The sequence below is a fragment of the Canis lupus genome, chromosome 5, assembly GCF_048164855.1.
Source record: "Canis lupus baileyi chromosome 5, mCanLup2.hap1, whole genome shotgun sequence".
Classification (NCBI taxonomy): Eukaryota; Metazoa; Chordata; class Mammalia; order Carnivora; family Canidae; genus Canis; species Canis lupus.
Window position 1 is genome coordinate 1,036,701 of NC_132842.1, and position 27,895 is coordinate 1,064,595.

The window sequence follows — 27,895 nt, forward strand, 5'->3', positions numbered from 1 at the left end:
TACATAGATCAGTAATTCATACATAATAATAAGTTGAAAACAAAATGAAAAGAAAATGGGTCTGACTTCTCTCCCAGTTTTTTTCTTTCCCAAATCTAAGAGAGGTGACTGCATTGCACTTGTGTCTTGCGGCCAAAAGATGGCCCAATGCAGCCATTTGACTGGGCATACTGGGAGAGAAAAAAAAGGAGTATGGGGGCAGTGAAAGATTGGAAACACTGATTAATTTGTGATTAAGTCAGACTTCTGTTTGGTTTAAGTGGGCCACCCCTTTATTGAAGTGCTTTTAGATAAACCTTGGCAATTAGTAATTTTAAGTTGCCTTACAGACAGTGCACAAGCCCTCTGGGCTTGGAGAATCTTTCCAATTCCTGTCCAGATCATCAGCAAGGCAAAAAAAAAAAAAAAAAAAAAAAAAAAAAAGATAAAGAAAAAAAAATCCCTTTTTCTCCAGATTTTTTTTTTTTTTTAATTGCACATATGGTAAAAACATACCAGATGGTTTGGGCTTAGAAGGACAATCTGGTGTGGACCATTTTCCCCTCCAAGAAACCCATGGTTCTCTGCATTTCAACTAAGAGTTATTGCTTTGTTCAAGGAAGCACAGTGGGTGGATTCCTCTCTGAAGAGTCAGGCCTACAGCAGGGCCACGGTGTGCCAAGGCCTGTGTGTGTGACTCAGATGCAGAAGGCAGCTGATGGGGAGGAGAAGCTTCAAATGTGATTGAAAAAGTGAAGCTCTAAATGCTGATCTCCCTGGAGCTGCGTGTACACGCTGAGTTCTTGGTAAGCAGCTGGCTGGGCTGGGCACCCTGCTTCTAGAATAGTCAGAGGCTTGGTGAACAGGTTTTCAGTTCTTGGCCAACCCACTTCAAACAAATAAACAAAAAAACCCCCCAAGCAAACAAACAAATAAACAAACAAAAAACAACCAAATTGTTTCCACATTTGAGTTAGCGCAGAATGGTTACTTTGAATATCTGATAACTTCTCCATGCATTCACAGTAACTGATTTGATCAAATTCAAAGAGTTCTCTCTACTGTAACTCCTCACGCTCCAGCAACCTGACACTGTGTGTGTGTAGACCATTTTATCATGAAGAAACAAGGACATGAGCCCATTGGGACATCGATAAGATTATCTACAGGATGCCACATGGTCATGAACCATGGCTCTGCATCACAGGAAGAAAATGTTGTTCTATCAAGCTTCCCACTTGGCAGCATCTCAGGAGGTGAAACTCTCAGTTTTGTTCCTCTTCAGCTTTAACCTGAGCCTCAGCTTCCTCTACAAGTGTTAATTCTAGGCCAGATTTTCTTCATTCTGAATAGATTCAATACTTTTTTTCTTCCCTCTGGAGTACAAAGTTGCCCATGACACAGGCATGAAAATATCATGCTAGAGCCGTGAGCTCAGATCTTTCCTTTCCTCAAAAAGAATCCCATTTTTGATCTGTAATCATAATGAGAATCCTAGAGTCCATTCATAGACTCTCACTCCTTTCCCTCATTTAAATTCCATTCTTGTGGTTTCTTTCTTTCTTTCTTTCTTTCTTTCTTTCTTTCTTTCTTTCTTTCTTTCTTTCTTTCTTTCTTTCCTTCCTTCCTTCCTTCCTTCCTTCCTTCCTTCCTTCCTTCCTTCCTTTCTTTCTTTCTTTCTTTCTTTCTTTCTTTCTTTCTTTCTTTCTTTATTAGTTTGTGGGCAAACTAATAAAGTCCGAAACCTTGGAGCCATTCTCTGATCCCCCACAGCCATTGACCCTTCAGAGAATACAAGAGCACAAGGGAAGCTGTACTCGCCCCCTTAAGCTGTGACTGCAGATTCTTCCCCTCCACTACCACCCCATTCCTCTGGGGAAGGGGGGTAGAGGGAGACTCTTTGAAAGAGCAAACAGAAGAGAACTTGTCTAATGCAGACTCATAATTTAGAGAGTCTCCATGACTCACTGGTTTATAATGTTGAAGACATGCTGGGTAAATCTGCCTTCTGTCCTTCAGAACATTGCCCGCGGACAGCAGCGCACAACTCCCTTTAGGAGCCCTCAAGACAGGAGAGTGAAAAGGCTTTTTCGACCATAAGACAAAGAAGTATTGAATTTTCCTGAACAACAGCAAGACCTTAGCCTAGCAAGCTAATGCAATATTGATCTGAGCAAGAGTGGATGGAGTACTCTTATCCGTCTCCTGTGTGTGCTCATTTGTGTATTTACATGAACACGGCTATTGGATTTCCTACTTCCGTCATTGTAGACTCAAAGGCCAAGGAGATGAATGGAAACTGTCACAAAAACAGCAGTAGAACTCAAAAATTGCACTATTGAAAAATTTAAGCAAGCAACACGGCCTTAGTAAATCTCATGGTGGGGACAGTAGACCCCCAGTGATCCTCTTTTCAGGTGTGAAGGTGATACGGTATTCGTGCTATTTAAAAGATACATCTGCCACCTGAAATCGCCATACCTTATTCTCTGTATTTTTCCATCAATCTCTCCGGGAATTATAACCCCACCTTAGAGTCTGACAACTTGGCTCTCTGCCCCCTTTCTAGGGCAGCAATCTACTATAAGATGTACTTTTAAAATGACACATTCTGAATGACTAGACAAAAAAGGGAATCATTTCGATAAGGTACAAAATAGACCATATACTCTTCTCCTACAATAATAAACTTTTTGTTGGATAATATGTGGACTTTGCAACTCTCCCCTGGGGAAAAAATGTGCACAGTTGTGTCATTTACATTTCAGAATGTGTATATTTTATGTTTATATCATTTTTATCTTATATTTCTATCTCAGAAGGTTAATTCAAAAATAAATAGGAAGTCAATACAAACCAAAGACAACTCAATCTGGTTTTCATGACACTTATTCTACAAATAGTTGACAATTTTTGGAATGTAGGTAACAACTGCATTGCCACCTCTTTGGCAGAGCCTAGAAGGAGAGCTGATTTTGTGTGTGCCCAGGCCGTGTGAGCTAAGCATTCGAGTTTGGCTTCGTGATTCAGCACAAACATTTGCGATACCCACCAGGGTGGCACACTCAGCTCATTGCTTACAAACCATATGTAAATTTCCACCAATTATTTCAGAGTCGCTACTTAGGAATCCATGGAGCATCAGAGTGACACACAGGAATGTGTGATTCAGCATGTGCATAGGATTCTGAGTCCTGGAGTAAAACCACTTTCCTTCCAAGTCAATCAGAATCAATGGTGGCTGTCAATGACTTAGTCACCTAACTCAACGTATATGATAAAAAGCAACCTAAAATCTCTTGGTGGTTTAAAGCCTTCATTCAGCACCTTCTGGTTGTCATTTTTGGAAAGGGTATCAAGAGAGTAAAAGCAGTTTTGCTGGCAAGGAACTGCATGTGTTGGACTAGCATGACAAAAATGTTTCTAGTGCCACTGACAAGAAACCCAGGAGGGGCAGTCTGCCACTTTGCCTAAAAAGGAGAATGCTGTTATGCTGGTGTAGGCTGGATGAAGCCAGGTAAGTTATAACAAATATACAAAAGCAATTTTCATATTCCAAGGCCAGCTTGCTCTGGGAATAAGTCAAGTGCACCATAGTTTAAAACACGACTGAATTGTGAGGCTGATAACTCTTATTGTTAATTGTTCCTTGCTTCAACTCAGTGATTTTCTAGAGCCAGAAAATTACTACTTTGAAAAACCCTTGACACTAATAACAATGTGCTTCTTTCTGGAAGTATTCTAAATAAGTTGGTTGATTGGACCTCCTTTTCAGATGTCAATTTAAATGTAAGTTCTGGAAAGGAAGGCTGCAAATTTTGGTTGTGAACAAATAAACCCATTATTAAATGTTCCAACTATTATTACAATACTATTATAATATTGTTTTCCTAATTATCGGGATTGAACACTTGGAAATCAATCAGCACTCTGTTTGGGCAAATCTCATTACTTAATGAAGGAGTTTTGATAAGATCATCATAACCCTATTTATATAGTAAAAGACCAAAGAGGAAACTAAACCAATGATAGCTCACCCATTTACTCCAATGACAATATAAGCTTTCTCGAAACCCAGTTTATCTTCATTGCTGTTTACTGTTGAGGTACATAGCTAAATTGAATTACACTGATAATTTTAATGTCATTTCAGAGGCAAAGGAAATCTCTTTCATGTGATACTTGCCCTTCTTTTACAATTTAATATTTATTTAAATATTCCTTCTTCCAGCCTGATCATAATATGACTCTATTATATAGATGGTTTTGCATCTCTAACTGCATGATTTGTGAGAACTTCCAAGCTGCCCTTTCTGATCTGTTGTGTGTAGAGTATGTTCTCTTGAGAAATCTTAATATTAAACCAGACTAAACACAAGGCAAGTAATGCAGCTGCAACAAATTATTTGATATTATCTCCTTCTGTTCAGGATTTGGGTGTGTATTTTTGCCATTCACCTCCTAATTCACAAGGATTGAAATGGAAAACTTTCATTTAGCTGTCCACAGGGCTACCTATCCCTTCCTTCAAATCTTTGCTAAGATGTCATTTTTGTAATAAGGCTGAACTTGACCACCTTCTTTAAAATTTCAACACATCCCTCTTCCTAACCCTAGCCCTTTTCACGCTTTTGCTCTGCTTTACTTTGTCTTTCTTTCCATTTTTTTGTTGTTGTTTATAGAACTTCTCACTTTGTGACTTTCCAAGGACATCATTCATTCATCTATAAATAACGTATATTGTTTATTGTCCCATTCCCCTCGGCAGTACTGAAACTCTGTGAAGGCAGCCATCTTTGATTGTTCTAACTACCAAGTGCCTAAACCAGTGCCTGGTACACAGTAAGTGTTCAATAAATATTTTTTAAATGTAGGATAAATTTAACTAAAGCAATGTAGACAGAGGATGTGCTGAGGTGATTCAAATTGCCAAAGATAAGAATTCTCTAGGAGCAGACAAAGAATCTGTCTAAATTAGCCATGTCCCCCCCACCTAAAACAAATTAGGAATGTCCAAATATTCTCATTCCTTCTCTAAATTTCTAAATTTTTCGTAACTGCATAATGGATATACATTTCACCCTAAAATTTTTATCAAGTGCTTAACCTCTCTGGCCCTTAGAGTCTGCATTTGTAAAGTGAATGCTTTGATTTAAGTGCTCTCCTGGGTCTAGGAATTAATGACCGGCAGGCAGGCCAATGAAATGAGCAAAATACTTTAGTCAGAAAAACCATGCAATGGTCCCAATTCTATCAAAAAATAGCTATGAGACCATGTATAATCTTTCATGGCCTCATTTTCTTTATTTATAAAATGAAGAAATTAGGCAAGATAATTACTATCTTTTAAACTCAAATATTTCACCGCTGCTTTGCATGAAGTGAATTACCATTTTGGTTTGTTTTCCCTCCTCCTTTGGGGCTATTTTTTTTTTTTTTTAGTGATGCATTTATCACAACACTTGTAAAAGGATCCAAGTGCCCTTCCCCGAGATTCTTCCCTTTTTGGGATGCTTCCTGCCCTTCTTACCATCAGGGAATCCATCCCAGATTTCTAGCCGGTCATAGCGACAGAACATCCCCCCTGGAGGATTTGAGTCAAGCTCCAGGTCAAAGCTTTCAAATTCCAGGATAATCTCTGACATCTTTGGTGCAAAGATAATATAGGTACATTCAAGGCCGTTGGGATATTTTTCCGGGAATCCGGGGGACTTTATCACTCCACTAGGTGCTGTGTAATTCTGGGAACATTCAGGACCTGTGAATAAAAGAAAAGAAGGAGCAAATGTGAAAATCTCACTCACACAACTTGACCAAGAAATAATCTGAACAAAGGCAGCATATCTTTCTAATAAAAGCTCACCATTATAATCTCTATCCTAATCACTCATTACTCAGCCTTTTCATAGAGTGATAGGTATGGAAAGTCAAGTTCAGATTTATTGTGTTCCCCTTAGTTTTCCATTTGTGTGAAGCAATTTAAAAACTTCTGCTGTTGCAGAGAAAAAAATGACAAATATAAAATCATGTGGGAACAATGAATGAGTAAGCTACAGAAATCTCGACAGAGCCCTAGAGAAATAATTATAGCCCCTTCAAGCTTAAATCTTTAAATCTTGAGGCTGACAGCCCTTTATTGGTGAAATAGAACATTTACAAAGGCAAGGGAGAGAATTCAGTGGAGGGAGTTTGGGTTTCAGATTCCTACACCAGTGACTCAGTAACTCTGCCAGATGTGACCTATGCCTCTTTGACAAACTAAATGTGAAAGGTAATTCGTACATGTACCCAGGGTGAGTGACTCATTCTGAGTGGTGTTGACACAGGTGTGCCGGTAAAGTGTGGCTGTTAGTGAGGGCACGATAAACTGTGATTACAGGCCGTGTTGCTAGAAGTCACTTGATATCAATGTTGACATTGTTGCCTTCCCCAAAGTATCAGATACAGTGCCATTCTAAAATTATTTTTTAATATATGTGTGTGGGTGTGTGATGTGTATTTTTATAGTGCATAATTTTAATGACTAGTCACTGTTATCAATACTTTACAAATTACAGTGATTGGTAACTCAAATTGGTCAAGCTCATATACACACATATATTGCAAATTGACCTTGTGACTGTAAAGATGACCACAGTTTCAATTCATGGCATCCAGGACCAAATTGTGTGGTATTCATCACCATTGAAAATGGCCCATCTACAAGAACATGAGCACATCAGCTTGGCCTCTTATCACCGCCACCACTGCCATGAGTTTCAAAGAGACCTTAGGACTCTCCGGAAAGCAGAGATGAATTGACCCTTTGAAGCTCAAGCTCCAAACTGAAGGATGTTCAATCCAACAATTATTTTCCTGGGCCATTGTCTCACTAATGGGCACCCTTTGATGGCATGCATGGATTCAAATCTAAATAAGGTTTGTTGGGAGTGTTTTTAACTAAATATTCTCCTGCAGAGCCAAGTACTAGAGTCAACAGTGTAGGCATCAATACAGATTAAATTTAACTAGCAGATCTCTATTTTTAGTGTCTGGTATGCTGAATCTCTACCTCAGTGCATCTGGCAGCCTTACTGAGAAAACAAATCAATTGCTTGCTCCCCATGTACATATTAGATGTCTGTGGCAATGGAGACACAGAAGACTAAAACTTATTAGCTGTGCTCAGTAAACCTGGCCTGTAGAGGTCTGACTTGTCTAAAATGCCTCTAAAGCCTTCCCTTCACCATGATGGCCTCAGATACTTATCTATTTGATTCCAGTTAAAGTTACTAACATGTGGCATTTTACCATGTGAATTACAGGTGAGAAGAGTATGAAACGTGCTGCATTGTTTATAATCTGTTTCTAAGTTAATGAGTGGCTTCTAAGATAGCAGTGACTATACTAATTTAAACCATTAATTTACAAAGAATATATATATATGATACTGGAAGCCCTTTTATTTTAATTTTAAGATGTAGGAACATTCACTCTGGAGACCTCCAGCTTCTTCCCTGGGGCAAAAAAAAAAAAATGCTTTGGGTAGGCCCTTGTAAGGCAAAATTCAAAGGGTTGAATTCAGGTACTAATATTTTCTGCTTCTTAAAAAGATAAAATAGATGAGATCAAGATTTAATGAGAGAGAAAAAATGACAGGAATGAAGGGCATACTTTCAAAATCAAATACATTTCAATGCTTTCCCTAAGGCTAGCCTATGTACATGACAAGAATTGGAGAAATCCCATGGGGTAGTGGAAGAGAACTGGATGGAGCACCAGATCTGAGTTCCAGATCCACCATTCCTGCTAACCTGCTATGTAACCTAGGTGGCATCCTAACCTTCCCAGTCCTCAGATTCTGTGTATAACAAGTGGGAGCTGGGCTTTAGGATTTGGAATAAAGAGCCCTTCAAACTTAAAGATTCTGTCTGTTCCTACTTCCTCCAGTAAACATCAAGATTTGTTTTGATATTTTTCTTGTTCACTGTTGTGTAGGTTTGCCACAGTTGAGCAAGCACCTCCCCAAAAGAAGCAAGGTAGGGGAGTGGTGAAATAATTCTGCAGAATATACAGCGCTAAACAAGAGGGAGGGTGAGTAGCCCCACGTGCCTAGGAGTGAGCAAGTTGCTGCTGTGAGAAGTGCACACATGAGATCAGTAGCCTAACTCTGTGCTTTAGATGTTATTTGTAAGACTTAGGGGACCTTGTGTAGCTGTAGGAAAGCCACAAGTCATTGTTAATGACAATAGGATACATAATAATAATAGCTAAGATACTGTCTTTGGAATTATTATTAAATATGCAGACTCTTAACTAAATAATATATGAAGTGACCACTCTTGCTCTCAATAAATGCCATGCCTTCCTCACATGGAGACCCACAGAAAATGTCCACAGCTTCTTTCAGCAGTTGAGCTTGGATGACCTGGACCAAGGGAAGGGCAAGAAAGAGTGATAGGTAGGGAAGTATGGGTTTCCTGAAGAAATTCTTTTAGGTGACTGGGAATAATTTTAGGGCTGTGTCCCAAGCTTTCAGCATCTAGGAAAAGACATGGAGAAGGGGAAAGTGGGGGAGCTGGGAAGAAAATTAGGGTGTCTAGAGTGGCTCCAAGAGACATGAGAAGAGGTAGGGACTGGCTTTGCTGACTCTCAAGCAAAGGTGGCCTTTTATAAATGCAGTTTTAGGGATGCAGGAAAGGCCTAAATTTTCCTTAGAACTGTAATCTATTGCCAGAAAACCTCAAGGTCAACAGGTGAAAGACACATTTATTGGTTCAACTATGATTAGTATAATTTATGTGTTTTGAGGAAACTTGAAATTGCTGCACTCTGAAAGAAGGGGTATGTTTTGAAAAAAATGAGATTCATGGACTTTATAACAGCATTAGATGGCTTCTGAGGAAAAATGTCCATGAACTCATATATGTATGCATAATTGTATTGTTAGTTAATGACTTTCTATAGGCACCTATAAGGATGTAGTATGAACAGTGGGGCGGGGTGAGGGGGGATGTTTTTTTACACTTTTTAGGTAGTACCAATCTGGTTGGGAAATAAACTATGCACATATGAACAAATTTGAAAATATTAAAGCAAAACATAATGGTTAGTAAAACACATCCGTGTGTGTGTATACCATATATATATACATATGTGTATATATATATATAGTATGCATATGTGTGTACTGTGTATGTGTGTCGTGTACATGTGTAGGGGACAAGTTGGGTATATGTGCAGGAAAAAAAAGCAGAAGCATTAGAAAGGCTCCCTGAGAAGAATAAGTTTAGAGCCAGGTTTCCATGGGGGTTAAGGGAAATAAACTGACAGAGAACAAGGGCTCTGAAATCTGATGGCATGAACTGTATCTGTAAGCGTTGTAATGGCTCGTAATTACTGAATACACTCTAATCATGAACTGGTTCCATGTTTCTCATGTTTTTATTCCTACAGGTCTTCACAACCAGCTTGTGCTAGACATTGTTGTCCATTTACCAGGTGAGGAATCCAAGTCTCAGAACATTCACGAAGGCAGTCAGAGGCAGAATTCACTTCACATTTAGTCTGCTGGCCATTACCCAGTGAATTCTCCTTAGGCAGGTGGATCTCCTTAGCTGAGAGTGGATGTATGGGAGGTGAAGCTGGACAAGGTTGGGGGCACTTGATGTCAAGCCTTGAACTTGACCCAATGGGACATTCAGGCTTAACCCAACAGGTGATGGACACCTTCCAGAGGTATCTCGAGGACAGTGGTTTGATCACCATTTGGGAAGTTGTGTGCAGGATAAGAAAACATAGGGAGAACCCAAATTGGGCCTATTTAGTTAATGGCCATGGATGTGGAAAGGCAACATGACCTTTGGACACTTGTGGATATAAATTCAAAAGAAATAGAAGTCACATTGGATGTAGGGAGGCAAGAAAAGAAAGAAAAACTGGCTTCAAGTTTCAAGGGTGGTGTTAGAGATCAGGATAGGGAAATGACAGTATCTCTGAGGCCATGGAAGTATAGGGAACTGAGTTCATTGGGAAGGACAATGAAGAATTCTTAATGACTTAGTTACAGAGCTCTCGGTTTTTCTCTGTAACCATACTCAGATCTTGGAGAAACACTGCAAATGGAAGGGTACTCTTCAACTCTTTGCTGGCCCCTTTTTTTTCTTTTTGATAGTGCCATAGGCAGGTAAGCAAGCAAATGCAGATGTGTGTATATGTGTCAGATACATACATGTAATATGTGATTTATATAACAGGTCAAACAGCTTTCAATGCAAGAAAATATGTACATACTGATGTTGTATGTACACTATTTATGCAATAGGTTTTCCAAGTGTGTGCTTATATAAATTTTTGAAGAAAGTTGTCTCCATCTATCCATACTTATTTGGGGTCAGTGCCAGATTTCTTTGAAATTTTAAGAGGTTATACCAATGTTTCCAGAAACTCTTAAAGACTCCTTTTTTTTTTTTTAAATTCTCAGTTGCTGCTGAGAATTTGTAATTGGGGTAGCCAGATTTTTTATTTCTATTAAAAAAGGCTTTCTGCTATATTCTAGGACAATACACTCAAATCTTGAACCTCTAGCCCTAGTTTGCCTCCCCACCCCCATTACATTACTGTCAACTTAAAAGAGAAGGCTGAATTTAACACATTAAAGGAGTCTACCAGCCCTTATGAAAAACAGTGACATTTGGATAAAGATACATTGTTTATCAATTGACTGACCCGGGGATTCAATTTCTCAAGGCCGGGAGACTAAGAATTGTCAGATTCTATCCATATCAATATACCATTGGAACAGATTACTAAGTGATTATATTGGAGGGAGAGAAAGATCTTTATTTCCGAAGGGAATACCATTGAAAGTTTACTGTTCTGCTTTCTCTAAGAAGTTCTTTCCCCAACTATTCTTCTTCTTAAACAGATGTTAATAAAACACCTCTTCTTCCTTCAATAACTTTAGAAACTCTAAGGCTAGTGGACTGCTTTGCTTCTCCTGGGAAACACCAGTTTTGAATTTTGTAATAAAATAAAGGGAATAGGATGGATACAGCTTTAAAAGGGACTCACATATTTTTATTTTTTTTAAAATTTTTTTTTAATTCTTTTTTTTTTTTTTTTATTCATTTATGATAGTCACACACAGAGAGAGAGAGAGAGGCAGAGACACAGGCAGAGGGAGAAGCAGGCTCCATGCACCGGGAGCCCGACGTGGGATTCGATCCCGGGTCTCCAGGATCGCGCCCTGGGCCAAAGGCAGGCGCTAAACTGCTGCGCCACCCAGGGATCCCTAACTCACATATTTTTAATGAAAGAAATCAAACTTCAAGAGCAGATCAGACTTATTTTTGAAGAAGAAAGCCAAGAATCAACACTCTCAAAAGAGTTTTACAGAACAGAATATATGCCTTATAAACACCAGTCAGCCTATTAGAATGATGCAATTTTGAATTCTGAAATACTTAAAAAATTTCAAACGTTAACTCCCTCAACACATTGGGTAATTTTCCTTGGTGTAAAGTAGTTTCCAACAGTTCTGAGGTGGGAATATATGAGTTTTTACAAAAAGATAAAAGCATTACGCCTGGTCTTCTTTTTGCTTTAGTCTTTCATGGAAGCAAACAACGTGAATGAACATTTAGCCACACTTGTTCCACTGGAAGTCACTCACCTCTCTTGAAAATTTCATAACGTATGGAAAACCCAGCGCCATGTGTCTCATAGTCAGAGACAAACTTGATAAAAAGAAATGGCCCTGAAGACACCACAGGAGAAGGGGCGATCTTCCCACAGAATTTTCCCCAAGGGCGTCCATTTTCATTTTCTCCATCAATGACTTCCACGTAGTCATACCTAGCACATAAATACAGAAGAAAACAGCAAGTTAGAGAGAAATGCCCTGCTAATTTTGATAATGTAGAAGGCAGCTATATCCAGCATAGTCTGTCAGGAAAACTGCGCTATCTGTATTCACCACTGTATTTCATGGAGGGAGAAAACTTCAGCAAAATGAAATAATTAAAATGGACTACATCATGTCTGTATACATCATCTGGCAACACAGAACTATTAAGAATAATGGTGTACATTATACTTGCAGACAATGTCACTTAAAGTAACCATTAACAAGAAAAAGAAAAATCTCATGAGCACAATTCTCTATTATTAACTTGTGTTCCTTTGTCTATGGTGGTGGGGTGTCAATACATAATGCTATGCATTCTTTTCAAACTGTGAAGTTCTTTTATGAATTCAAAATGTCTCCTTGGCTGGAGCTCTCCATGAACAATACTTTGATTTCTGTGAGCGATCCTCTAAACATATGGCCACAGAATAATAAACAGATTCTTTACTATTTAACTCAATTCTACCAAACTCTAGACTTCTTAGAAAAAAGCCTCTCTCAGTATCCACAGTGGTTAAAATACATCATCTTCCCCAAAACTACCCTTGAATTGCAGAACATAATCTCTCTGAAGAAAAAAGTTTATTTGAAAATGGAAAGTTACTTCGTTTACACCCACCAGCCTGAATCTTTAAAGCAACATAGTTGTTTGAAAAGGAAATGTGACACACTTGAAGTCACCAAAGTGATGTGATTTAAAAAAAAAAAATGAGGCTTAATAATAATACACTGAAGAGATAAATGGTAAAGGAAATCACGATAAAATGTTATTCTAAATATTGCACTGAGTTAACACGTATGTTTCTTTATCTCCAAAAGTTGGGGAGCTGTCTCTAGTAGACTAGCATCCTCCTGGAAAATAGGAAGATTCTTGTTTGTTTGGTGTTATCGATTTCTTAGTGTCTTTCCCTTTCCTCTCTTGTTATTTACCAAGTCACCTAGGAGCCAGCTAATCTGAGCCATCTTCACTTTTCCTCTAGAACTGACGTGAAAGCATTACAATCCGTTCATTTCAAACCTTCATTTTATTTCTATGTTTGACTTGGTCCAAAAGTCCTGGGATATATTAATTTCAGGAATGGCTAAAATATGGCAGTAATATAAACTGTATCTTGCGATTTAAAAGAGATCAAAGTGGGGAAAATCTTCACAATGACCAATGTCATCTTTAACAGTTCCTTTTCAAACTGTCCAGGACACATGACTTATGCTTACATAAAGTCTCACGAGAGAACTGCGAAGATGATATCCTCTAGTTAGAGTGGACGGCTTAAGGCTCTCTAAATTAAAAATGACATTACCTCATCAGTTAAAATTGTATGCCAGCTTTGTGTATATCGAGAATAAAAGGAAGCTGACATTGATAGAACTAAGCATTAACATATGTGAATTATTGTATTAACTGCCTTTCCTCTGCTGCATCTGATGTTTCCAGTAGGAATCACTGGCCTGCTAGCATCACATCCCTTTGTGAAACTACGGACAGACACAGAGGAATTGTTCCATTCTCAATACTTTGGGAGATGCTTTGCATGTTAAAAGAAGAAGAAGCAGGAGGAGAAGAAAATGTGAAGGAGGAGGAGGAGGAGGAGCAGGAGGAGGTGGAAGAGCAGGAGGAGGAGGAGCAGGAGGAGGAGGCAGAGCAGGAGGAGGAGGCAGAGCAGGAAGAGGAGCAGGAGGAGAAGGAGGAGCAGGAGTAGGAGGAGGAGCAGGTGGAGGAGGAGGAGCAGGAGTAGGAGTAGGAGGAGAAGGAACAGGAGCAGGAGTAGGAGGAGGAGCAGGTGGAGGAGGAGGAGCAGGAGGAGGAGGAGGAGGAGGAAAGCTTTAGGTTAAAAATCCTCGGGAGCCTTCTGCTAATCCAGGGCAGCGGAAGAACAGCATCTCCACATGCATTCAAGCCCCCATGTTGGCATTTCCATGGAGATTCCTTTTCCCTCCAGTGCTTCATTGACTAGACAGGTCCACATCCTTGGCCCCTCACTTGCTTATGCTTATAGTTGAACCGTGATTTGAACTGTTGGCTGTGTCGGGCCTGGTGATGGTGCAATATAGACTTTTTACTTGCATCTTGACATGGTCTGAATACTAAGTGGCCACCACCGAGTGCATGTTGCTTTCCAGGCACCAATAAGAGAGGTGGATGAGGCTTTCCTGGGAACTAAGGGTGCTCTGTGAGGAGCCCTTCCCCAGGTAGGAGAGAGCTTAGCTAATAAAGTGCAGTGAGTCGCAACAGGGAAAGAAGCTGGTATTTTAATAGTAAATACCAGGCTCTCCTCTTGGCAACAGGAAAAGCTATTTTTAAAAGGAGGAGAGGGATTCGAATCTCTTCCCAGCAAGAGATAAGTCATTGCATCGTTAAGTGCCAATTTTAGGAAATTGAATTATTCAGGGATATAATAGTTACATTTATAAACTGGAATGCTGCTATCATTTTAGCACTTCCCTTCAAAGTACCATCCAACAGGGCCCCAAAGAGTGTCACAAATAGCAGTTCATGTAAATATTCAGGAGGGTTTATGTGCACAAGTTGCAAAGGGTAGTACTGCCAAGGAAGTTAAGAAAGCAGCTTGCATCTCCCTCTGGAGTTGATACCAGTTCCACTCCATAAGTTTCTTGCTGGCAAATGCGGTGCCAGGAATGCAGCCGGTGTGCCAGCCTCCCTCCCCAGAGACTAAATGTGTCACCACAGCAACGCACCCAGCCTGCATTGGCCTGAGGCCCAGGATACTGAGTTTGCAAATTTCGCTCCCCAGCCTGCTGCACATTGCTCTGTTACTGCTCCAGTGTGGCAAACACTGCATTTCTTGGAATGTCAAGCTCCCCAGTCGAGACAGTGAGACCTCCACAGGTGAAAACAGGGGCACTTGCGTGACTCTCATTCGGAACAGGTTACAGCTGCTGGAGGAGAACTGGGAGTTGTGTCTCGGGAATCGGATGCACAGAAGCTAGAGAAGGGGATGGCAGTTTGACCTGTCTGCCCGTGCGGAGCCCTGCTCCAGAAAGGGACTGCTCCGGGTGACAAGGGGGCCCAGCTTGAGTCCGAAATGCTCCAGCCTGCTGTGCAGGGGTGGGGGCCAGAGCAGACAAGGGTCCCGCCAGGAACGCCCTTCCTCCGACCTCAGCTGCTCACGTATCATCACAGGAATGTAAACGTCATGTGGACTTTGTAACTATCCCAGAGGACAACCTCCCCCCACATCCTGCCATTTCTTTTCTTAAATCTCCTACCTTACTGCTCTCCCGTTCTGCGCTTGGAATGGTAAAGCAGCCTATATCTACTGCGAGCTAACTCTTCTACGATGAAGGGACACTTTGCCATGGTCCCCATTTTAGGGTCCAGGACACTGGCGGCTCTTCTCAGGAGCGTCCCCGCTTGGGAGTGCAAACTCCTTAAGCTAAAGGACTTTCCGCCTCCTGACGCCCCTGCTCTCGCCCTACCTGGGCCTCTGAGGGTGGTGAAAACATTCTGAATCCTAATACTAATCACGGGTTAGGTTTCCCAGAAGAGTGATAAAAGAATAAAGATCTCCTTCTAAGAATTCTTGAAAGGATTACCCAGAGCTTATTTTTTTTTCTTTTGGAAAGTTTGAATTACAGTTTTAGGAAAATAGCCAAGTAGGGGGAGAAGTGATGGGAAAATGAGAAATGTACTGTCAGTAAAGAGCGGTTTCAGAGGCTTTATAGGTGAGCGGCGCTGAATAGACGAATAGCACACTTTACTCAAGTCGGGTTTTCTCTTGCATGTACAAATGACCCCTGACTCCCCACTGGTGGAGCCTGATGCTGGAAAGAAAGCTAATCCTCTGCAGGGTGTTATCTGCACAGGGGAGCTACTGTACCAACCCCTCGCAGCTTCTGGAAAAGGGGTTATAGATGATGGCGTCTTTGTAATCTCCTTCCAAGAGGATCTATCCCCACGTACATATGTACATTAATAATGGACAAATTTGATACCTGACATTATAAACCAGAGTGAGAAATGATGTTAGCTAACATAATTTTCACCTGCAACAATGTGTTTCTTTGGATCTTTGGTTTATTTTGCACAAGGCATTAATTGTTATCCTTACTGAACAACCTGTAAACGATTACCATGCTGCTGTCCACGAATTACCTTATGTATTCCCCAGAAGAGAATAGACTTTACTCTCATAGCATTAGACGGAGGATTTGGAAATAAAAAATATACAGTGATGGAGCTAGGAGGAGCCAATTGGCTTATGCATCTGTGTTTCTGAGTGATTTTACATGAGATTCACCCCTAAGTTCTGGCTTGCTTGCAATGTCCTAATCAAGATAGATGAAGAGGATACTAAAGTTCATAGCCTCTTATTTAATAAAAGCAATTTTTAGAAATCCATTCAAAGGAAATAATCTGGAATAATGTCAAATATTTATGCAAAACTATTGCCTGAAGCTTTATTTAGAATAATGAGGGTAGGAATGGACATAAGGCAGGCAGGAAGGAAACAAGAAGGAGTTTATGTACAATCATTTCATGGAATATTATTCAGCCATTAAAAAGCCTATTTGAAAAAAAAAAAAAAAGCCTATTTGAGGGATGCCTGGGTGGCTCAGCGGTTGAGCATCTATCTTTGGCTCAGGGTGTGATCCCGGGTCCCTGGATCGAGTCCCACCTTGGGCTCCCTGAAAGGAGCCTGCTTCTCCCTCTGCCTGTGTCTCTGCCTTTCTCTCTGTCTTTCATGAATAAATAAATAAAATCTTTAAAAAAAACAAAAATAAAAAAATAAAAGGCCTATTTGATAAAATATTTTTTTATAACATAGGAAAAAGTGTTAATATCGTAAGTGAAAAATCACTTAAAAAACCCTATCTACAGTACATTCTCACACATAGAAAAAGAACCGGAAGAAAGTATGCCCAGACATGAATAAGTGATTACCTCTGGGTAGTGAGATGATGTTCCTTAGTTATTTCCGTATTTTTTAAAAGTTTTACAATGGATAAGTGTTCCTTTATTTATTTATTTCTTATTTTTAAAAGATTTTATTTAAAGTCTCTGTGTCTGTAAGAGACACAGAGAGAGAGAGAGAGGCAGAGACATAGACAAAGGGAAAAGCACAGGGATCCTGATGCAGGACTCGATCCCAGGACCCTGGGATCATGAGAGAGAGGCAGAGACATAGACAAAGGGAAAAGCACAGGGATCCTGATGCAGGACTCGATCCCAGGACCCTGGGATCATGATCTGAGCCGAAGGCAGATGCCCAACCATGAGCCACCCAGGTGTCCTTGTTTATTTATTTGTTTGTTTGTTTATTTATTTATTTTTATTACTTAAGTGTGGAGCTCAGTGAGGGACTTAAACTCACAACCCCAAAATCCAGGCCTGAGCTGAGATGAAGAATCAGACGCTTAACCGACCAAGCCACCCAGGCATCCCAGGTAAGTGTTACTTTGCAATCAAATAGAAGTCATTTTGAAATGCATTAACCACCTATATATAAGGTAGCAAATCAGTACCTTATTGCCTAGCTAACAAGTTTTTTTTAACTTCTTGGTCAGAAGACACTATTTTTTTTATGATGTTTTATTTGGAAGTAAATCAAAGGCTTTGTATTTATTTATTTTAAAAAACTGAATCAATGAAATTCTCTTTTATTTATTTATTTATTTATTTATTTATTTATTTATTTATTAGTACTAGAAAGTTAAAATGAATCAGATTTGATATAATATTGTCTGAAATGCTGGCAATAACACTTGCCATTTGTACAGTAATTTCTATGTTATAAAGTGCTATCAGATGTATCATCTCCCATAGTCTGTACGGCGATCCCAGGAAGGCGCTTATCAGGTGGTGCCAGCCCAGAGGGAGCACAGCACTGGGGGAGACATATAGATGAAATGATTTCTATCCTTTCGACATTGCCTACCTTTAGGCAAATTTGTTTCTAATTTCTGCTCTTGTTACTCCCTTTTGTACATATTTTTTGGGAAGTGGCGAATGGGTATGACCTTATTAGAATTATTCATTCACAGCTCACTATTCATTTTATAACTGGCCATTGTTGCTAGAAACATGCCCCATCAACTAATATTTCACTGACTTTTCTTACCAGTGTGCTAGAGCTATGTACGCGGACATCTTGGTGCGTGCAGAGGGCTATGTGCATGTGTATGTGTGTGTGAGAGGCAGACAAAGATAGAAACAGAGAGAGCCCTTGGCCTCCAAGAAGTCCCTTGAGTTGAAAGTTCCAGTGGAATTGATGGTGGCCATGGAATGGGCCTCCTTTCAGCACTATCCCGGTCCTACTCGTGGTCCTCCTGCTTGGCTGGATGCGCAGGGGCTGCCTGACAAGAAGCCCAGCCCAGCCTGGGCAGTGGAGGAGTAGACACGAAGTGGGGGGGGGGGGGCAGTGCAGAAGAGCAGCTGGAGTTTGGGTTTCTCCCTGGGTCCAGCACCCTGGGCCTGAGCACAGATGGCTCCAGGGAAGACGGGGCAGGGGCAGAGCCTGGGTAGTAATGCAGGTCCATCCTCCCTAGTTCCCCAAGACGGCTAAGCAAGAAGGGTAGCCCCTTTGACTGCACCAGGACTCCAGCCGGCCTTGGTCACTCCCCCTCCTGGAGGAGGTGGCAACACCCCAAACCCGGAGCAGGTTGAGGGCCTGGCTGGAGAGCCTGCCACATTTTCAGAGGAACAGAGAGGCCGGGCTGCGACCTGGCCAATTCTACAAGGTGCCAATTTCTAGGAAAGCCATTCTGAATCTGACAAAGTTTTAAAATTTGTACTAGAGAAGGAATACTGCTTTATTATTTTGTCATATTCCCATTTAATGTTTATTTGTAAGTTTAGAAAGTATTTTTCCCTTATTAAAATGATAAACATCTTTTCCCAAATCTATATTTTTTCATATATATGTGTGTGTGTGTGTGTGTGTGTGTATCTTTTTCTTCTGTACTGTATTGTAAGTACTGTATTGTAAGTACTTCTGTACTGTATTGTAAGCAGGATTGTAGGACATTAGTCTTTGACCTGGAGCTCATTTGCACTTGTCCTGACACTGTCTCAAGTTCAGTCTCCCTTACTTTTCTTTCAGCAATCCTTTTGATACATATCAAGTCTAGTGTTCCTTTTGCTACACTCCTAACTTCTAGTCCATAGCCTTACTATAGCTCTGCTTGCTATGTGTTTATGCCTATTCGCACTAAGTAATACGCTCTTGACACTGCCAGGGCAGGGCATGAGGTGGTGCTTTTTCAGTTGGGGTAGCTACCTGCTACCCATTCACTTGTAGGAGAGTAGCCTTTTACCAGCATTTCCATTTCCCCACCCTGGAGTCCCTCAGTACTGAGCACAAATTCCAGAGTGCAGGGAGGACGGTGCTAGGAAGTACTTGGTGCTAAAGAGAATGGGCAGCTTTGCTCAGTAGCTGCTGGGTATACTGAAACCAAACCATCTCTCCTGTAACCAATTCCACTGATTGTAAATGGGAATGCCAACCCCCTCACCTCTCTTGGAACAAAAAACTGTTGCAAACACTTTTGTCTTTTGCCATGTCATTGTCATCCTCAGAGGCCCACGTGCTGTTAATCTTGCTCTTGTCCACAGGCTTCTAGATAATTCTCCTCCAGGAAATCCCAACACAATACTGTCTTCCTAGCATCTTTTCCAGAAGGTGGCTCTGCTGATTCAGTATAGTAAAAGTTTCTATATGGAAGTAGTCGATAACTTGTTCTCAATATCAGAGTATAGTAAAACTCATAAAGCTAATCTCACACATTAAACTTTTCATCTTTAAGCTTTTGTGATGCCTCAGGGTCATAATAATGAATATCCATAACGTTATTGCAGCTATAGAAAACTGATGATTAATAGGCTAGATAGTAACGTAATAATATATACTAGAGTTAACAGTCCCAGGAAATGAGGCATTACGAAAGTGAAGAAAGAAAATGTTAAAGAAAAAAGTTTTACCGGAGTAAAATTAAAAGAGATATTAAATGGCTCTCCCTGGAGCGGTGCAAAGGGATGACAATTGATCCTTGAGGGCCCCCAGCAGTCATGGCCGGCCAAGACCAGTGCAGGAGAGAAACTGAGGTAATAAATGTCCAGCAGATAATAGTTTCTTACTGCTGCATAACAAATCACCATGAATGGAGGAGCTGAAAATGACACACATTTATTAGGTCACAGTTCCATTGTGCAGAAGTCTAGCAAGGGATGGCTGGGGTTCTCAGTTCAGGGTACCCCAAGACCAAACTCATGCTGTTGGCAGGTTGCATTCTTATCTTGAGCTTGGTGTCCTTGTCAATGCTCACACCATTAGGGCAGTATTCAGTTTCTTGTGCTTGTAGGTCTGTAGTCCCCACTTTCTTGCTGGCTGTCAGCTCCTCTCAGATCCTACGGGCCACCTACATTTGTCATCATGTGGCCCTCTCCAGCTTCAAAGCCAACAGCAGAAAATCTGTCTCCCCATGAGTTCTTCTCATGCCTCATGCTCTTCAGCAAAAGCTCACTCCCTCTTAAGGGTTCACCCGATTGGGTCTGGCTCACCCAAAATAGTTTCCCTTTCTTGAGGTCAGCTGGGTTGATAACTTATTTAAATCTGCAAAATCCCTTTGTAGCAGCACCTGTATTAATGGTTGACTGAATAACTGGGAGGAAGTGTGTCATCCCCAGGGGCTGAAGGTCCTGGGGGCCCTGCTTTAAATTCTGCCTGCCACACAGACCAACCTCTGGTGAGACACCTGGAGCTTGGGAGCTGTAGTAGAAACCAAAGCCAAGAGGGATCATCCACTTGCATCACCTGATAGAGCAGGGACCAGCAGAGCCAGCCTAGGACTAAAGGTAGGAAGAGGAAGCTGAAGTGATGGTGGAAGTGGTTTGAATGTTCTCCTGTCATGTTGGCTGTTGGTTTGGGAGCCTTGAGCCCACAAGCATTGCTTACAGTGTAAAGGAAAGCAAGGTTCTGGAAGAAGCCAGACTCCTGATTGAAGCAAAAACAGAGCTTCCAAGATTGTCCAACACATATGTCGGGAAACTGAAAGTGATAATAGCTTAATTTAAACATAAATATATAAATAAATTCAAGACATGCGGTGTAAAATAATGGTTAAAATATATAATTTTAATAGAAATGTTTGGAGTTTAAATTTCTCATTTCTGAGGAATCTTACTTCGTAATTAAGATTTATTGGCATGGAAGATAAAAAAAGTCCTTCACATGGGAAAATATTTCCATGATTTAACTCAGATTATGAAATCCAATGATGTATTTTAAATGGAAGAGAAGGAACGCCTCCCTTAAAACAACTAGGCTCCAGAAGTGATGGAGTCTTCCAGTGTCAAACTTGCAAAGTTCAGTATTTATAGAAAAATTCACATGCCTTTAATTACAATAAATTCAGTTCCCAAGTAAAACTGTGCCATCTGGAAGATATTAACATCATTTACAACTTGTTCGCCTCCCTATTTCATAGAAAATTTTTACTTCTTGCCAACTTTCCACTGTTCTCAGGGAAAAAAAAAAAAGGAATTACTTGTATGGATTGTCTCAAGATGGGTTTATATAGCAAGTCAAGCCATCAGGAAGTGACAGAGGGGTTTTTTTGGACACATTTACTTCCTTCTTATGTATTTTAAATCTTATATCTTTAAGTTTTTTTTGTCTATAAAGGATATTCTCTATGTTCCTCTCCTCTCAGCCATCCAAAGGCTTTTTATGTTTTTTTAAGTGAACTGAGCCTTTTAACATGGTCTAATGGAGAGAGCTGGGGCAGGAAGGATGGGTTCTGGTCTAGGCTCTGAACCTCAGCATCCACTCCTACACCTCTGATAGATCAAGAATTGTCACTGTATTTGACCTCTCACAAAGGGTCAAAGGGGCCAGGGAAGCAAGGAAGTGCCCCCTGCCCAGCCAAAGTGGGATGACTGTGACCCAAGTCCTCTCATTCTGCCCCTGACTAGCTGAGTGCCTTGGGCAAGTCACTAACCAAACTCTGTGAGCCTCAGCTGCTCACCTGTACAATGGACAGCCTGATCATCATCCTACAGGATATTAAGGAGGGTTAGATGAAATCATGTATCTAATGGCTTTTGCAGGCTTGGTGTCTCTTCTCGAGGGGGGTTGGAATGCAGGAGAAGGAAGGGGAATAATGCATAGGAAGTAAGGGGAACACAGTTTTGTTTTCCAAATGGTACATACTACCCAGTTCAAAACAGACTGCAGTAGAGGTAGCACAGGACATGTGGCTACTGTCAGCCCCCGGGGGGGATGATCAGTCAGATGGCTAACTCTCAGAACATGACCATAATATGTTACTCGGGAAAGTACTATTTGGGATGACAGTAGGTCCTGCCCCAGTACTACCACCAAAAATCAGTCAGTTAAGGCCATTGTCAATAACGGGACTAAAGAAATCAATGTGTGTATATATATATATATATATAACCAAGATATATGTATTTCTTAAATCACTAAATCTGTTAAGTGTTTGCACTGATGTACTCAACTGATTTAATGATCTGCAGTTGGATTAGTGCTATTAGCATGCAGTACTGAATTTGCTCAAAAAACCCCCTTAATTGGTGTGGTAGAAGCACCCAAGGTGCAACGACTGGTTCTAGAAAGTCAGTGACTCTGGCTCATAGTGTCACAAAACCATAATCCTCAAGTTTCCTTTTTTATTCTTTGGAAAAATAAATAAAGCAATAATTCTGTTTTAGATGATAGGATCTAATGTGCTAATTTTAAGAATTTTTAAAATATCCTCCTTATTAATTCATAATTATTCAGTGGAGACCTAGGTCATTTGCAAAACAGAGCTGCAGGGACTAAAGTTGGCAAATATTCATTTTTTAAAGGCTTTTTTTTTTTTTTGGCAGTAATTATAGTAGAACTTTTTTGGTGTCAGGTAGGTAAGATTATTCACTCTGGAATGCAGAAGTGTCTTACCTTGAAATGACTACCCATCTTTTCTGAAAAAGTGAAAAAAAGAAAAATAAAATAAAAATGGTTCTAGTGACACAGATTAGATTTCTTTTCCTTTTAGTGACACGAGTAGTGAAAGTAACACTGAATTAAAATTTAAGTGGGTAGGGGGCACTGACCCAAAGTTGGAATTCTGCTATGCTGTTCAGTAGGCTATAAAGCTTACTTGGGGTACAAACCACTAAGCTACCCATAACCAAGAAACACGAATCTTTTAGGTATAGGCCTAATGTATTTATGATACTAGAATGAAATGCACATGAGAAAAATAGATCATGTCATAGGGAGAGTTGCCTTTTCCTTAATCCTTAATGTTTATTGAAAGCAGCATACTGTTTGCAGTAAGTCATCTTTAGAATCCAATGCATTCATGCTTATAGAATTTTTTTTTTCATTATTTAATATTCTGTTAACTCAAAAAGCAGGTGTATCAGCGACACACGACTGGGCGACTACTAGTTTTACTACCTACCACATATTCTGAAACTCCAAGTCAATTTGTAGTACAGAGAAAAATGTATGCAAAGAGAAGTAAATCTATTGACATAAAATACCTCAAATGTCAACCAGGGCTTTTTTTTTCTATATTACATCATGCAAATGAGTTAAAAACCAAAATATTCAGTAACTAATTGGTTATTGGCCTAAACACTAGTTTATATATTTTCTCTTTCTTTCTTTCTTTCTTTCTTTCTTTCTTTCTTTCTTTCTTTCTTCTTTCTTCTTTCTTTCTTTCCTTCTTCTTCTTCTTCTTCTTCTTTTCTTTCTTTCTTTCTTTCTTTCTTTCTTTCTTTCTTTCTTTCTTTCTTTCTTTCTTTCATCATTGACTTGTACTACAGACTCAATAATTAATTGGTATGAGAATAAGACTTGAACTCTCTCTGTGTTAGGAGGGAGCTCATGAAGGAAAGAAAGGATTTTAATGACCTAGTAGGCCTCATGATTTATACAGACCTTAAGGAGTAATTGTGTGTTTAGAAGAAAAGAGAGCAGTGGCCATAAACATTGCCAGTAGCTAAGAGCAGGAGCACCACATAAGTTTAACCATATGAGTACACGGGGTCAGCTTGCCGAAATGGCTCTGCGGTTGGAGCATGGGTTTGACTCAGCGGGGAGTTCAGACAACCTCCAACCTACCATCTAAAGTACTCCCCGACCCCAAGGTATCTTTATGGCAAGCTGAACAGAAAGGAAAAGGGAATATGGTCAGGTTCGCTAAAATAAAAGGGAGTATAAAGGGAGCATTTCCAAATACCCTTTTTCTCTTTAGCACAATATAAGCCAGAGAAAATTTCCTCTTGATAATACTAAAGACTCAGCTGTAAAAACAAGACAAGGAGGCAAAGGAGAGAGAAGGCTGTGCTTTACCTTCCTTGCTCTGACTAGTTATTCCATAAGGAAAAGTGTTTTGTGTGTGTGTGTGTGTGTGTGTGTGTGTGTGTTACAAACCAGAATACATAACATTTCACTATATATAAACAACCTTCTCTGTGTGTGTGTGTCTCATGAATGAATAAATAAAATCTTTTAAAAAAAGTCTCAAACAGCCTAATTGATTTAAAATGAATTTCTTCTTTGCCCTTTCTCTACAAATAAAAGTTTACTAAGAGAATTAGTGGTGCAAAGTCACAGGGAGAGATAGCAAGGTGGTTTTTCAGCATTTGAGTTCTTGAATTATTTGGGGACAAGTCAGTGCTTGCTTACAAATGTACAAGAAAACAGGCCCTTTGAGAATCCTTCCAGGGAAAACTTATTTAAAACGTTGTAGGTTCTTGAAATTGTCAAATTACAATAAAAATACCACTTATTTCAGATACTTCATTAACTGATTGTTTTTTTTTTCTCTAGTAATGGCAAATTGCATTGATCATATTATTATTGTTTTCATCACTTTCCAGTCTGCTGTGTTTGCTTTATTTATTTTTTTAGAAAGAGAAAGAGTGCACACACACACACACACAGACAAGCAGAGGGTGGGGGGGGAGGGAGAGAGAGAATCAATCTCAAGCAGACTCCACACCCAATGCAGACCCTGTCTCAAGGCTCAATCTCACAACCCTCAGGATCATGACCAAGCCAAAATAGAGAGTTGGACTCTTAACCTATTGAGTCACGCAGGCACTCCTCCACCTTTTTTTTTTTTTTAGTAGGAAGCAGAAATAGTAGAGAATTGATCCTAAAATGTGTTCCCCAGAATACTTGTTTCATGAAATGCTTCAAGGAAAAGAAATTTTTTTTCCCAAATCACTTGGGAATGTTGCCTGTCATAATGTTCCTTTCGCGAATATTCACAATTTACAATTCAGTATATTAAAGGCTCTGAGAAGTCCCACAGGTATGAAACCTTGATTTAACTTGGTTTAACCCAATGTATGCCAATCTCATTGATTGTAAGAGTCTTTTATTACATAATACCTGTGGAACTAGTGTTCACCAGAAAGTATTTTCAATGTCTTATTTTGGAAAGTCACTGACTTTGAATGAGCCATAGGTCACCAGTAATGAAACATTCAGGAAGGGTATCAATTTTGCAAGTGATGACATAAATTTGAGAAGACAGAGATAAATCTGGCAACCTAATTCCTTCTTCTTTTCTGCCTTAGATGTTCAGAATTTAGTTTTAATCAGTGCTTGGAGAACCGTTTTAGCAACTGTTTCTAGCTAAACAAATACAATGCTGATACCGAAGACTGCCTATACTTGGTAAAATAGACTGGAGTGCCTGACAGATGCACTTGGCATGGATGACTCTGCAGTTGGCTTCTCTGAGAGCAGGAATTGGAAATGTCCTGGCTTTTACACGTAGTTAGTGTTAAGGTGACCACCATGAATAGAACAAGCAAACTTTTACAGTGGGGAGGCACAGTAGACCAATGTTGCATTCTACAGAGGACGGAGCTGAAGCTCAGAACACTTAAGGAGACTGGAAGAATATTTCGAATCCAGTTAGTGGAAGAACCAGTACATTCTACTGAATTTTGATGAAAAACAACCACTACATCTCATTTGTGAGGAGACGATTAAAAAGGATCTATATGCTCACCAGGGTGGAATTCTGATTTGAGATCCCCACTAGGCGAATGCTTAGCCTTGCTCCGAAACCCACAGGAAGGGGCAGCACAGAATCCAGACAAGGAACTCATTCCGTCCTTGGCGCCCGGATGATTGCTGTGTGTTCATTACTTTGCCTTGGCTCCATTCCCTCAATAAATGTTTCTTCAGTATCCAGTGTAGCTTCTGTCCATTATCCTAAGATGACATTTAATTACTCCTCCACAAGAGAGCCCTTCAGGTATCTGCGGATAAGCATCATGACCCTAAAGTTTTTAGCTTTTGTGGTATTGTACGAAGAGAAAAAAAATGTAAGAACGCACATATGAGACTGACACTTTTTAAAAAACAAGCAAAAACATAGATAAGGAAACCACTTCTTTAATTGCTCAAGAAAGGTGGTTGTGGAGACAAGCTTTGTTTAGCAATTACAAGGCTGGTGAGCACTGTGAAATGTGCATGCATATTCCAGAGGCTCGGTGACTACTGTGAGAGCTTGGAGTAGTGCCTGTGCAAAAGCAGGGTGGGTGCTGGCCATGTACTCTCCTCTACTGCACACCCCACCATGCTCTCCTTCTCCCTCCATTCCCACACTCTCCGGCCCTTCTTACTGATTTGGGACTAAGCAATCTTCATGCTGGGTCTTGCCATGGGAATGACAAACTGGCTCTGTGGAACAACAACCCAGGTAATGGAGAGAGGTATGAGGCTGATCTGGCTCTCCCCGGGGACAGAGTCCGAGGGCCAAAGAGATGCTTGGGTGATGATTTAACACAAGCATTTTCCACATCCATTCTGAGTGTTGGCTTTCTGATGCCAGAGAAAGAAATTAACTTAGTCGGCTAATTTTTCTTTTACAAACTAGGCACACCAGCCAAGAACTCCAAATTTTGGACTGAGAATGTTCCTATTTTTGTAGCTGTTAAATTTCTATTGAATTTTTCTCTTACTCTCTCCCTCTTCACACTGCTATGTAATTTCATGCCAATTGATAGTCTCTTTAACGTGTGTGTGTGTGTGTGTGTGTAATATAGTAAGATTATGGTTGTACTGTAAAAATGTCATTGATTCCGGATACTTTTCCAAAAGACAGGTTGTAATAATTCTCCTTGCCAGACATAGGCCAAATACTCATTTTCACTAATTAAGCACACACATAGCCTTCATGATTATTTTTAACCTTAAAATAGGCTTTTGTAAATTTTCAAAGTCAAATGGCCTTTATATCAGTTACTTACTACTGAATTCCTCCCTAATTATTCACTGATGAACATACACTCCAGAAACATAGGTTAACAGTTCAAACAGTATCAAAGCAGAAATAATGTTGGGTTTGTCAGTCATTAAAAATAATAACTTCAATTTGATGTTTTTCTAATTTTTCTTAAAATCCAATGTCTTCAAAAATACTTTCCCCTAATGTATGACAGACATGTTCAACACAGATTGTGTAAATGTTTGAACAGTAATAATATTGGTGTGTTCAATGGAAATTTTCTGTACAAATGGTAGACCATTAGCAAAAGCTTTGATTTTTATTCCTATTCTGCTTTGCAATTAAGAAGTATTTTTAGCATGTGATATATATATATATATATATATATATATATATATATATATATAAAACTTTTGGTGAAAAAAATAATAGTTCATATCTATGCAGCACTCATTTACGAAAAGCTGAGAGAGCTTTTAGACTTGGCATTGTTATATAGACTTGAAAGGAGACATGAACAGGTCATGTCCTGTGACACGCAACTGTGTCTTCATTGAAGCATGATGTCCACATCATGACAGAACAGCTAGTCGATTGTTAAACCACTGGTGTAATGGGTGATTCTTTACTGAATTGACTAACGAATCAACTGCATTAACTCCTGAATTATTCACAGAGAAGTGACTGGAATAGAGTCAAGGGCATGAGTGGTGGTATAGATAGCTGACTCCTCATCTTTGGCTCTGGACCTTACTGTCAGTGACCTGGAAATGAACCAATAGCATGGATGCTAGACAGGAGTAAAAA

At 39.9% G+C, this 27,895-nt stretch overlaps 1 protein-coding gene across 4 annotated transcripts in view; it reads right to left on the reverse strand.

The window, feature by feature from the left end:
- The window catches only part of NRP1 (neuropilin 1), a 137,352-nt gene that overhangs the window by 68,837 nt on the left and 40,620 nt on the right, over window positions 1–27,895 (reverse strand). For all 4 annotated transcript variants that reach the window (XM_072825167.1, XM_072825166.1, XM_072825165.1 and 1 more), the window contains exons 3-4: window positions 11,633–11,814; window positions 5,510–5,737 (exon numbers count right to left, since the gene is read on the reverse strand). In XM_072825167.1, coding sequence (XP_072681268.1) covers window positions 5,510–5,737; window positions 11,633–11,814 — 410 coding nt within the window. The remainder of the gene's footprint in view (window positions 1–5,509; window positions 5,738–11,632; window positions 11,815–27,895) is intronic.